Genomic DNA, 13,752 nt, shown 5'->3' with positions numbered 1-13,752 from the left:
CGAAACTCTGCATAATGCACACGGCCTAACCACCCAAAAGCTGGTTCTATTCCTGTGATTTTAAGATCTGCGGCCGTGAAAGCCTTTTTTGATATTGTATCTCCAATGGGGGAGCATTTTTTTTAAACGGAGAAGTCATTTCTCCTTTAGCAGGTTAGCAAACTTGATTTGCTAACACGGCGGGACCACACAGTTTGGTCTGCCTCTGCTAAGCAGAGTCCTGGAGGGGCGTGCCATTCCAGCTGATGAGTCCAAATGGCACGTCTGGACGAAACTCTGCATAATGCACACGGCCTAACCACCCAAAAGCTGGTTCTATTCCTGTGATTTTAAGATCTGCGGCCGTGAAAGCCTTTTTTGATATTGTATCTCCAATGGGGGAGCATTTTTTTAAACGGAGAAGTCATTTCTCCTTTAGCAGGTTAGCAAACTTGATTTGCTAACACGGCGGGACCACACAGTTTGGTCTGCCTCTGCTAAGCAGAGTCCTGGAGGGGCGTGCCATTCCAGCTGATGAGTCCAAATGGCACGTCTGGACGAAACTCTGCATAATGCACACGGCCTAACCACCCAAAAGCTGGTTCTATTCCTGTGATTTTAAGATCTGCGGCCGTGAAAGCCTTTTTTGATTTTAAGTATATTCATGTCTTTTTCAATATTGGTGAAATTGTGCTTGGAGTCATGTATGTGTTGTCCTATGGCGGAGAATCTGTTGTATTTAATGGCGTTGATATGTTCGGAGTATCTGATGTTGAAGTTGCGACAGCGATGATGATGATGATGACACACTTCAAGAGTCCGTAATTAATTTAAATGTGAGAACAGACAAAGCCCTCGAAGATGGATTGTCAGTCATTGTTTGGTTTATATTTTCATTCATACGGCGCACATCATAATATACAGATACTTTATAGGCTCCACAGAAAAGGTTCATAAACATCATGAATCCATGAAATATAAGTTAGCAACCATTTTATACATAATATTAACATTTCAAATATGAATGTATTTAGAAAAATATGTTTTATGAAAAATAAACCTTAACATCCAATTATAAGCAATACTGTTTATAATCTAGAGTCTGTAGATGGAGAACTTTTCAATCAGTATGATAACGTAAGTTCCCCAATCTTCATGAAAGCCTTTTGTATTGAGATAATATTTACATAATGTTGTTTCCATTAAAATACTTTTTTAATCGTCTGGCTAGCTATCAAGAGATTCTTTAAGAAATAACTTTATATCCCATGTTGCATACATAAACTATTCATGAACAAATCCTACTATGGTGCCAATGCTTCAGGAACAGTTGTTCCACTGGGTCCCTCGAAGTGAAACCTAGAAAAGGAAAAGACAGCATAAAGCATTAGAATTAGTTTATATGCTGCTGACAGTAAGTGAAATGATAAAATTAACAGTCTTAATTAAGTTTGATCAGGAAGTTGTAAGTGTATTGTCAAGTGGAAATAAAGCAAGTTTTGTACATTAAAAGGCCTATGTGGTATATCTGGCAACATATTCTTACTTTTTGCACAGGAGCAGAGGCATATGAAACTTACATTAATTGGTGGAATGTTATACGGTACCCTTTTCATTTGTTAGTTCCAGCCCCCTCCTCTTTGGAATGTTCTTTCAACCGATTACACTTCACATCAGAGTTGATCATGCCAGGCTGAGTGGCTCAGACAGTTGAGGCACTAGTCTTCTGACCCTCAACTTGACAGGTTCGATCCTGGCTCAGCCCTGCAGTATTTGAAGGTGCTCAAATATGTCAGCACCATGTCGGTAGATTTATTGACATGTAAAAGAACTCCTGCAGGACTAAATTCCAGCACCATACCGTCTCCGAAAAACTGTAAAAGTAGTTGGTGGGACATAAAGCAAATAGCATTTTTATTAGAGATGATCATAGAGTAACCTGTTGATACAGCACCAGAGGTTCCTCGGTAGGTCAAAACCATTTGGCTTCTTTGTGGGATCAAGATGGTGGGCACTTGTTCTCATAGGATGATCACTCATGCTTCCAGCTATCATTTAGGTCAAATCCATCTGCAATGAGTTGCCCTGCAGTGACACTTGCTGGCCTTCTTGATTGCAGTCACTGCTGTGATGGATGGCAGAATTCTTGGTGCAGTGGCAAAGAGGGTGATGCAAAGATTTTCTTAGTTTCCCTTAGTAGAGCTTGCTTCCACCTTAAGTGAGGTGGAGGGATGTGACTCAGCACAGGTAACCACTGACATGGAGTTGATTTGATGGTACCAGTAATGCAATGCATTGTATCGTTCTATTTTGTGTCTACCTTCTTCACATGTACACTTTCCAACCAGACAGGAGCACAATACTCAGCAGCCGAGTAGACAAGGCTGATGCCAGTTAAACGTAGACAACCAGCAAAGGCTCCCCAGGAGGTACCACAGAACTTATACAGCATGTTGTTTCTTGCAGCAACTTTATGAGAAAGCTTAGTGATGTGCTCTTTGTAGCTCAGGGATCTATCTAAAGTGACTTCAAGATATTTTGGGAAAGCATTGTACCTCAGCTTTTGTCCGTTGAGCAGAACTGTTGGTTTGTACTTTGCAGCACAATTTGCTATATGGAAACAAGATACTTCAGTTTTTATTGTGTTGGGAATCAATCTCCAGATCTTAAAGAAAGCTGACATCTTCTTGAGGTCCTCCATAAGAATTTGTTCACTGTCTTCAAAGTTATTACTCTGTGCTACCAGTGCGATGTCATCAGCATATATGAACTTAGTTGATGTTATGGTCAGTAGATCATGAATGTACAACTTGAATAGCAATGGTGCTAAAACAGATCCCTGTGGTAGATCGTTATTTAGTTTTCATTTGTGGCTTTTAGTGTTGCCTAGAAACATTTCAAATTGTCTTTCACTAAGCATGTTAGATATCAGATACAAGATTTCTCGACTTGGTACAACTTGCAATAGTTTGTAGGTCAGTCCCTGTTGCCAAACAGTGTCATATGCACCTGTCAAGTCGATAAAAACAGCTGTTGATTTTAGCTGTCCTTGAAAACCAGTTTTGATGTGCGAAGTTAGGACAAGAACTTGATTGGTGCAGCTGCGTCCATGTTTGAATCCAGCTTGTTCAGGAGGAGTAACAGCTTCAATGAATGGAGCTATTCTGGTTAGGAGGATTTGTTCAAGAAGCTTGAATATGAAACTGAGCAGTGCTATTGGTCGATAACTTTTGGGGTAGTCCTCAGGTTTGAGAATGGGTATAACTTTTGACAGTTTGAATTGTCTGGGCAATCGGTTCTCTTGGAGTATGTAAGTGAAGAGAGAAGTGAGCCAGTATATACAATGCGGGCCCATGTTCTTAATAAACTCATTGTAGATGTTGTTGGGACCAGCAGCCTTGCCGATTTTCAGTTGTTTAATTGCATTTTCTACTTCCACTGTGAAAAATGGTCTGGAAAGCAGCTTGTTTCTCGGGGCACTGCGCTTGAGTTTAGAAAGGTTACATTTTAATATTCTGGTATGATTCTTGTCCCTCTTTGTCCTTGTGAGGTCTACCAATCCTGTTGGCAATAATGTCAGGACTCGGTTTAGGGTGCGGCTTTTTGGGGTGTTGCTTGCCAGTTAGCCGATTCAAGATTCTCCAAGCTTTCCTGCTTGACTTTGCGAAGTTCATTTCTTTGAGTGTAGTTTCCCATTTCTCTTGACTGTTCTTATTTAAAGAGTGGAAGTAGCTGTCTGCCCACTGTTTGATTTCCAGAACTTGGTATTCTTGGTATAAAGCCTCACTATCTTCATTCCATCCAGGTACATATTCCTTTCTGTAACCCCTAGGAATGTTGGACTTAGCAGCTTTGATAACTAGTTTAACAAATTCGTCGTAGTTATTTGCTGTCGGCTGAAGATTATTCATAGCTAGACTGGAGTCAAGGTCTTTTGTGAATCCATTCCAGTTGGCTCACTGAAAGTTCCATCTGAGTAAGGGCATTGAGTTTACAAGGGGAATTTTCAAACCGATATCCACCATAACAGGTTCATGTTGACTGTTTGGGAAGTTGGACAGAACAGTGCGAGTGGTGTTGATTGGTTGGTCTAGTTGATCTTTAGACACCCTGGCACTCCTGATGATTTGTTCGTTTTCACACCCGGTTTATCTGAATGGCTGAGAAGGATGGACTTTAAAGTTTGATTTTGCCTTTTATATATATTGTATAGAGTAACTCATACAAATGAGTGCCTTTAAATAATAATAATAATAATAATAATAATAATAATAATAATAATAATAATAATAATAATAATAATAATAATAATAATAATAATAATAATAATAATAATAATAATAATAAAACTGTGAGTGAAGTAAAATGTCTTCTGGGTGTAGTATATAAACCACCGAAAGCGAGTTTTTTATGCGATCTAGAGACTCAAATACAAGATTTAGTCATTGATTACTCAAATATAATTATAATGGGCGACTTCAACATAAACCTTCTTGAACCTAACTCTCCTCAGACAACCCAACTTTTAACTTCTTTTAAAGCTTGGAATTTAATGTTTCTCCCTCTCAATGCTACACATCACACAGACACATCAAACACTTTAATTGATCTCATTGCCACTAACCAACCTGAATTAGTTCTTCATCACGGTCAAATTAGTGTCCCAGGCATATCGCGACATGATGCTATATTTATGGCCTATTCTATTAAAAGTCCCAAGTTCAAACCAAAAATAATTTCATATAAGATCTACGATGAATTGATAAGAATAAACTTTTACAAGACGCAGTTGCAGTGCCATGGCATGACATATTTAAACTTAAAGACATAAATGACAAAGTGACTCTCTTCAATCAACATATGACTGAACTATACGATAGACATGCCCCTGGAAAGAAGTCTCGAGTTACGCGGAAGCCAGCTCCCTTGCTCTCAGATGAGATTAGAGCACTAATGACTGAACGCGATGCTGCTTATAGACGAGTTAAGAAACATTGCACTCCTGACAATCTACTGAGCTATAAGAGACTGAGAAACGCTACGACCAAACAGATTAGAAACGCGAAACTACGACATGCTCACAGTTTAATTCAACCAAATGTTTCAACAGCTGTATTGTGGAAATCCATAAAGAACTTTGGAATTACCAAAGGATAAGACGACGACGGAATAAATATACCCTTGGAAAAACTGAACGATTATTTTTCATCTAACTGCACATTAAATGCAGCCCTGAAACAGGAAGTTCTAGATGGGAATTATGCAAAGACGCGAACAGATAGAGAAAACTTCTACTTCCACCCAACATCCCACTCACAAGTCAGGTTTGCTATAAATCGGATATCAACGGCAAAAGGAAATGACAGTATAGGAATAGAAATGTTAAAAATTATTTTGAATGTGTTTTACCTGCACTAATTAACATATTTAACTCTTCCCTTGTAGACAGCACATTTCCTGAAATATGGAAAGTGGGCATTATACGTCCTCTAAAAAAGAAGTAGCTTTCCCTTCTGAACTATCTGACTACAGAGCCATCTACATACTTCCTGCTTTATCCAAAGTGCTAGAGTTCATCACTCATAGACAAATAACAGACTACATGATGGCTAACAACTTACTTGACCAACTACAATCTGGTTTTCGTCAAGTACACAGTACTACAACGGCACTACTGAAGGTCACAGAAGACATCCGAGAAGCTATGGACAACAAGGAAGTGACAGTTTTAATACTCCTCGACTTGAGCAAAGCTTTTGACTCTCTTGACATTTTGCTCTCGAAATTGTATTCCTTCCATTTCTCGGACAGCGCCCTCCTTTGGTTTCAGTCCTACCTGTTTGGCCGTCGGCAGTGTGTTACAGATAGAATAAACAAATCAACTTGTCGGTCTGTGCAGTGTGGAGTACCCCAAGGGTCGGTGTTAGGACCCCTTCTTTTTTCTATTTACATTAATGATGTCTCCCAACCCTAACGCACTGCAAATACCATATTTATGCTGATGATATACAAATGTACCTCCATACATCTCCAAATCTAATATTTTCGGCCATAGACAAAATCAATCAGGATCTAATATCGTTTTCTTCTTGGTCTTTGAGATGTGGTCTTAGGTTAAACCCAGCAAAAACGCAAGCCATCATCCTTAGATACCCGAAACTACTCGCGAAGGTCAATTGACCAGAGATTCCATCTATAACTTTGCGTAATACTAACATACCATTCATGTCATCGGTAAAAGTCCTAGGCGTTACTTTCAATGATGTCATGTCATGGAAGACGCATATTACGAACATCACTCAGAAAACATTCTCTGCATTGCACATGCTGCGCGGGTATAAATACTTATTTCCTGAAAAACTATAAAAAATACTGGTAGAAGCTCTGGTTTTCCTTCATTCTGACTATTGTGACACGATTTATAGAGACGCCCGGGGCAAGTTATTGAGAAGATTACAACGTTGTCAAAATGCATGTGTGAGATACGTCAGTAACCTACGGTACTATGACCACGTAACTCCTTCATATATCCACCTATCTTGGCCCCGACTAGAAATCTGTCGCACTGTGCATACCCTATGCCATCTCCATAAAATCCTTCATTCTTCACAGCCATTTTACCTTACTTCATATTTCAAATACCTATCCTCTTATCACAGTCTTAACACCAGATCTGCTAATAATTCCATCCTTGCTTTACCTACCCATAGAACTGCCATCTACGATAAATCATTCAGAGTAATTGCCTGCCGTGAGTGGAACCTCCTTCCCAAAAGTATCAGAAGGTTAAGCTCTATTTGCACTTTCAAGGAAGCACTTTGGAGACATTTTAAGCACCAGTAAGGATCATCTGTAAACTTGATGCTGCTACTTGCAACCATTCTATTGTTATGGATGTCCTGGTAGAGTCTAAAATTCTTATCCGATTTTTTTTTAAAATCAAATTTTATGTACTACCTCTTTTTTTTTACATGTAGGATATTAGTTTTAAGAATTTATCTTTTTATTATATCTGATTTATTTCATCTTAATGTAATCTTACCATCCTTGTATTATTATTAATTTACTTTGTATTAGATCTAGTTATTGTAAGTAATGTTACCTCTACTACAGTGGTAACATAAAACAAGGCACAAACAGAGTTAAAAGGGGAAGGTAAGAGCAAACTACACAATATAAGAAATCACTACACACTCGGAAAAACAGTAGCTGGCATTACGCGGATCTCCAACAAAAACATGTACGTAAATATCAGTAGGGCCAACTAGTGGACAACAAACCGGGAAGATGAAAAAGGCTGGGAACCTACCAAAGGCATGGACATGGCTTAGATTGTGGATTCTGAAATAAATCGCCGTGATCCTTAGATTACAAAAAAAATTATTTACAAAATAATTTTACAAATACATTCCAAATACAATTCCAAGTTACGAGCTATAAGTTCAGTGATATACATAGCTTAGAGGTTCTTTGATAATACTTTCGTAGCAGTGTAAATAATTTTACAAATACATTCCAAATACAATTCCAAGTTACAAGCTATAAGTTCAGTGATATACATAGCTTAGAGGTTCTTTGATAATACTTTCGTAGCAGTGTAAATTCAAATTTCAAATCAACTATACATCTAGTTACCAATGCAGTTGTACAATGCAATTTACCGTGATGTGAAACAGGTTCTCCAAAATCTAGCGTACCTCAAGTGATACAGAACTACCAGAGGCAAACCCCAAGGGAAATAATATTAAACTACAACCTACATATCTTAGTGAAACAAGAAATGGGAATGCCTCGGAAACGAACAGGTAAGCCCAGCTGAAAAACTAAGGCGCCATAAGTAACTAATTTGGCGAATCTAGGCGAGGTTAGGGTAAACTCCTGTATGAAAAGCAAATCGGAACATTACGGAAATTTTAGCAGGAACGGAATTCAAGAGTGCTTACCCAAAGGAGTGCCATCCCAGAAACCGGGCGACGTCAACCAGATAGGCTGCTCACAGACAGACAGATAGATCAAGACCGACAGAATTCAGAATACCGAATTAATTTGAACATTGCCTCGCTCACTATATGTAGGAAATTCTGGCCTTGGAGCAGCCAATCAGTGTGCACGAGTTCCCTATCGCCACCTAGACTCACCAATCTTACACAGTACAGGTTAGGTCATTACGTTATATCATGCTTTACAAATAACAGTACAGATACAAAATCTGAAGACCATCCTTCAATATAGCAAGAAAAGATGCCGACAGTGGGTAGCTATCTTTGTTGACTTCCAGAAGGCATACGACTCCGTGGATAGGATCACACTCTTCAACACCTTAAGAGAACTGGGACTAAACGAAAAAATTAATAGTTTGGTGCAGGCCACCCTGCACAACACCACTTCCAAAGTTAAGTTTAGAGGTCAATTATCAGAGAGCTTCACAATCAAAACAGGGGTGAGGCAAGGAGATGGTATCTCATGCATATTATTTAACTGTGTCCTGGAAAAGATCATAAGAAAATGGACCAGGTCATTACCTGAGAACACAGGATTAAGGATGGGGTTTAAATCAGACAACCTGAGGATTCCATGCCTGGTCTTTGCTGATGACCTTACTTTATTAGCAAACGGCATGCATGAGGCCACTATGCAGCTTCAAACACTGCACTCTATAGCAGCTAAAGCGGGCCTCATGATCAACATTGGAAAGACCAAGTTTATGACCAACATCAAAGATGCCCCTACAACAATGGGAGTCAGTGATACAAAACACATCAAGAGAGCTAAAAATGTGAAGTACCTCGGAGAGTGGATATCGGAGGACCTAAGTGAAACGATGCCTCTTGAACAAAGGAAAATCAAATTAGACAAGACCTACCATGCCTGCAGAAAACTGTATGCCTCAAAGCATTTATCAAAGAATGTAAAACTGTGACACTATAATGCAGTAGTCAGACCATCAGTCCTCTACGCAGCAGAATGCCTATCCCTAACTAAAAAGACCCCACTGAGAGCCCTAGAAGTGCAAGAACGGAAATTCCTGAGAAGAATAATAGGGCCAAGGATCCTACCAGATGGAAGGCGATGGTACAAACCCAACAATGAGCTCTACCAGCATCAAGAAAACCTCATAGATGCCATCAGGAGAAAACGTCTGACTTTCTATGGACACCTATACAGAATGGATCCTAATAGATCATCCCATAAGATCTTCAAGGTTGCTAACAAAGGTAAAGCTACTGGATTCCCTTGGACTAAACAAGTGGATAAAGATCTTGCAGAGCTTAATATTAATCAAGCCGCCATTACTGACAGAAATGCATACCGTTTAATGGTCAAAACTAAACCTTTCCTTACATCGGCTAGCCACAAAGGAGCCGGGAATTGGTCAGAGGAGCGCAGGAAAGAATTCAGCAATAAAATGAAGGAATACTGGGCCAACCGGAAGGCTCAAGAGGCCACTAAGAACACAATCCAGTACGCTAAAAGGGGCAGACGACGACAAAATCACAGCTAGAACACAAGCACCGTGGTCCACAGATGGCCTAAACGCAAAGAAAAAAACATCATATTGTACTTCACAAATAAAGTCTTAAAAAAAACCACTTTCCACTTGCACTACATAGTTCACCTGTGACAAGTAAGACAATGTAATATATGTATATTTCAGTTCCTGGTTAGATGGAAGAGAAGGCCTGAAGGCCTTAATCTTGCCAGGTAAAATAAAACATTATTAAACTAAACTATAATAATAATAATAATAATAATAATAATAATAATAATAATAATAATAATAATAATAATAATAATAATAATAATAATAATACCGGGAGGTACACCCGCCTCGCTTCATTCAAAAGAAGTTCCTTGGAGAATGCCATCATACATATGAAGTTTGCAACAACTAATACAAGTAGCAGAACGAATAGCGGATGCTGCAACTACGTCCGTCAAGGTTTGAATGGGGATCTCTGCACATGCCGCTGTAGTCTCTTGGCGAAGGGCCTCCAGCGTGCGTGGCTTACATCGACAGACTTGATTTTTCACAGTTCCCCACAAGTAACAATCCATAGGGGTAAGATCTGGCGACCGTGGGGGGAACTGAATGGGCCCTCGTCCAATCCAATGTCCCGGCAGATTGTCATCCAGGAAAGCTCGTACTGCTACATGGTAGTGTGGTGGCGCCCCATCCTGTTGGAAGAAGACTTCATCTTCGGCTCCATAAAGCGCACGTACAGCTGGTAAAATTAATGTGCGAAACATTTCCAAGTACACTGTTCCAGTGACAGTACCATCAAAGAAAAAGGGTCCTAGTAAGCCCCTCGACGACAGTCCACACCAGACATTAACCCCTAGTAGATTGACCACCTTGTCCACATGAACATGCGGATTTTCCGGAGCCCAGTAGACACAGTTATGTTGATTCACTGTTCCATTAAGTTTAAATTGGGCTTCATCAGACCACACTAACTTCGTCAGAAATGGTTCATCTTGGGTTACCATTTGCTGATATCATTCGCAAAATTGCATTCAACGATTGGGATCGTCCTCATTAAGCGCATGCAGTAATCGTGGGGTGTAAACTTTCCACTTAGCTGTTTTCGAAATTCGTCGTACACTTGTACTGCTAATCCCCACTTCCCGTGCACATTGCGTAGCAGACTTCTGTGGAGAATTAGCAAAACTTTCCAACACATGAGCCGACGAAGCAGGACTGGTAGCTGCACGTGTTCTTCCCGATCTTCCTTTGTGAATATCACAAATCGTTCCATCTGTCACAAACTTCCCAGTAATGCAGTTAATTGTTAGGCATGATGGGGGTTCTGTTTCAATCTCCCTCCTCCACTGACGTTGCACTTCAACGGCATTATCAAACCTGATAAACCACTTCTGAATGTACTTTCGTTGTTCGAATGTCAAGCGTGCTCCAGCTATTTTGTTTTTCCACTATCGTGATGCAAGTACCGACATCTGTTGAGCGAAAGACCATACTACAACATTTATAAACAATGATAACAGTTGACAATGTGCATATCCTCATATCGTCTAACAAAGAGTGTATACATTTTTCTGGCGGACTCTGTATCTTTCATATAAGTGATTCGAATTAGAAATTATACGTGTACAAAGAGCAAAATGTAGGTATAATCGAGAAATTGAGACAAATCTAACATATAAGGAATAGAGATATGACGAAACGTCATAGGACCAAAGTTGTAGATTAATCCAAAATTGAACTGAGACTGGGCCATCCGCTTTCTGATAAGACTGACAGTTTAGCTGCAAAATACTTCAAAACAAAGGTCTGCACCATCATTCTTCAGGAATAAAGAGTGAAAAATTGGAAGATCTTGGAAGTTTTCCGTCGGTTACAGACTAAATCGTATAATTCCGCCTAATTTCAATTTTCTGGTTCATCTGGCAGATTGTGCCGCAATCTTGATTTTGGGCGAGGGGGGTAAAACTTAGGCCTTTTAGGAAACAATATCTAAAAAATATGCAGATGATCATTATTACCCCTTAAATGGATAGCTGTATGAAAATTTTGCCATAATAGTCAATGCACAGACACACGGTCATTACGATTTTATTTATATAGATAAATAAGGAATCTGCTCCAAGTACAACACTTTTAGGGATATGTCCGCTAGACTTAGCCTCCAAAACCGACCGTTCGTGATATCTTCCTTATTATTCCTCCTGTAGAAAAAATTCACATGAGAAAAAAGTTTAGAATTGGATTTCAATGAAAATCGGTCGATTTCCAGTCAGGCTAGTCTTGTATATATTGTGGGAGAGTAAAATCACTGTTTTGGTTCCCAATAAACCCCAAGTCCATTTCTGAAATTTGATATGTTATGGGCCTAAAAACTTACCTTTGGACAGGTGGATGCTAAATATGAAGCTTGGTTGAAATATCTCCAGTAGTTTTCAAGTTATAAGAAATAGGCTTTACACGCACCCGCTCGAGTGACTTGTACTGAAAAACGGTCTGTTAGTGATATCTCCCTTATTAATCCTCGTATCAAAATGATGCGTATGAGAAAAAAGGTTTAGAAAATTGATCTCCATTAAAGCAGGTACATTTCCATTAAGTTCGGTTGTGTATATTTTATGGGAGTGCAAAATTACTGTTTCGGTTTCGTATAAACCCCCAGTCAATTCAGGGATTTAGAAACAATAATGCCCTAAAACCTACCCAAGGACAACTGGATTCTAAATATGAAGTTTGGTAGAAATATATCCAGTAGTTTTCAAGTTATAGACAAACAAACAAACAAACAAACAAACAAACAAACAAACAAACAAACAAACAAACAAACAAACAAACAAACAAACAAAGAGACACCAAAGCTAAAAATGATGCGGATGGTCATTATTACACCTGAAATGGCTAACTGTACAGAAATTTTGGCAAAATAGCCAATGTACAGACACAAGGTTGTTACGATTTTATTTATATAGATGAAATTTTATACTAGGGTATTCGCTCTCCATTTTCCAGAAGAGCAACACTTTATGAGTCGCCAGGGAGCCCCCTCCGTCATCTAACAGTTCTTGGCCACCACCTAGCCGAACATTCCCCACACGCAAGTGTTTTGCGTGCGGATGGACTGAACACCTTAGAAATAAATGCCCCTTAGTAAAATTTAGTGGAACCAGGAATGGAGCTGGTCCGTCCCAAGGCTGTTTTATGTGTGGGTCGTTTTCACATCTAGCCAAGAATTGCATTTCACTTAACAGCACACCGTCCCGTTCAACTTCTGGTGCTGCCTCCACTAACCCTGGAGATAGGAAGTGACTAGTGTCATCGGCTGAGTCACCATGTTCACCTTCCCGAGGCTCAGCCCCCATTAAATTAGGCAAGGAATCCTTCACGGAAGAACCTTCCTCTAATTCATTATTTGAAGGCCCTAGGGAATGCCTTAAAATTGCTTCTGTGAACCCAGGATTCATGCCATTTTTGAAAATCGAAGTGAATAATGAACCCGTTGTGATGTTTGGAACATCACAGCATGTATGAAATTACTGAACTGTGTAATTAATTGGAAAGATGTATATATTTAATTAGTGGTAGGTCATTTTTAATTATTATGTTTATATATAGGGTTTTTAGTCATCCATTTCACATCATCATATCATTTCTTTGTATCACGGCTATAACGTATTCTGAATGAACAAATTCTTGAGTAAGGTATTACAACATCACTCGTATTAATAGCCTGCAGTAAATTTCCAGTAGCCGACGTCAGGTGACTGGACTCATCATGCTAATTTTAGCCCTTTACCAGGAAAAAGATGTCATCAAGCTTGCAAGAGTCCTTACCCCTTCCATATTCTGAAGAACAGTTAGAACTGTTAACGCCTACTTTTCGAAGTTCGCTACTTGACGCGTTGAGAGCGCGCAAAAGTTCAACCTATGTGAATGGACATTATGGAACAAGATGATGGATATACAACGATGGCTAGGGGAAGGGATAGTACATCAGATCTTACTGGACCATGTGATGTGGTACATGGAGGGAGATTTTGGAGCCTATATACATCAACGACAAGAGCTGGAGAGAGTCTATCGGTCAATTCTAATCTATTCTATCATTACAATGGAGAACGTCTTTACATCGGAGAAGGTCTTAATGCTGAAGATCTTGACTTAGTTCACTTTGCATCTGAGTAGAGCACTACTCAAAATTACTCTCATTGGGACCTGATTATCTCAATGACGAGAGTTAAAGTCAAGGTGAGAACGTTTTTGACTGGTATGGGACAGGATAAATTTTGTTATGT

General features: G+C 39.4%; 1 protein-coding gene across 5 annotated transcripts in view; it reads right to left on the bottom strand.

The window, feature by feature from the left end:
* Window positions 1-957: 957 nt before the first annotated feature.
* The window catches only part of LOC136877547 (NAD-dependent protein deacylase sirtuin-5, mitochondrial), a 63,213-nt gene continuing 50,418 nt past the window's right edge, over window positions 958-13,752 (bottom strand). For all 5 annotated transcript variants that reach the window (XM_067151676.2, XM_067151674.2, XM_067151675.2 and 2 more), the window contains exon 6: window positions 958-1,338. In XM_067151676.2, the coding sequence (XP_067007777.1) occupies window positions 1,284-1,338 (55 nt within the window). In that variant the 3' untranslated portion in view covers window positions 958-1,283. The remainder of the gene's footprint in view (window positions 1,339-13,752) is intronic.

Source organism: Anabrus simplex, chromosome 7, assembly GCF_040414725.1.
Source record: "Anabrus simplex isolate iqAnaSimp1 chromosome 7, ASM4041472v1, whole genome shotgun sequence".
Classification (NCBI taxonomy): domain Eukaryota; kingdom Metazoa; phylum Arthropoda; class Insecta; order Orthoptera; family Tettigoniidae; genus Anabrus; species Anabrus simplex.
This window is presented reverse-complemented; position numbering and strand designations above follow the sequence as displayed.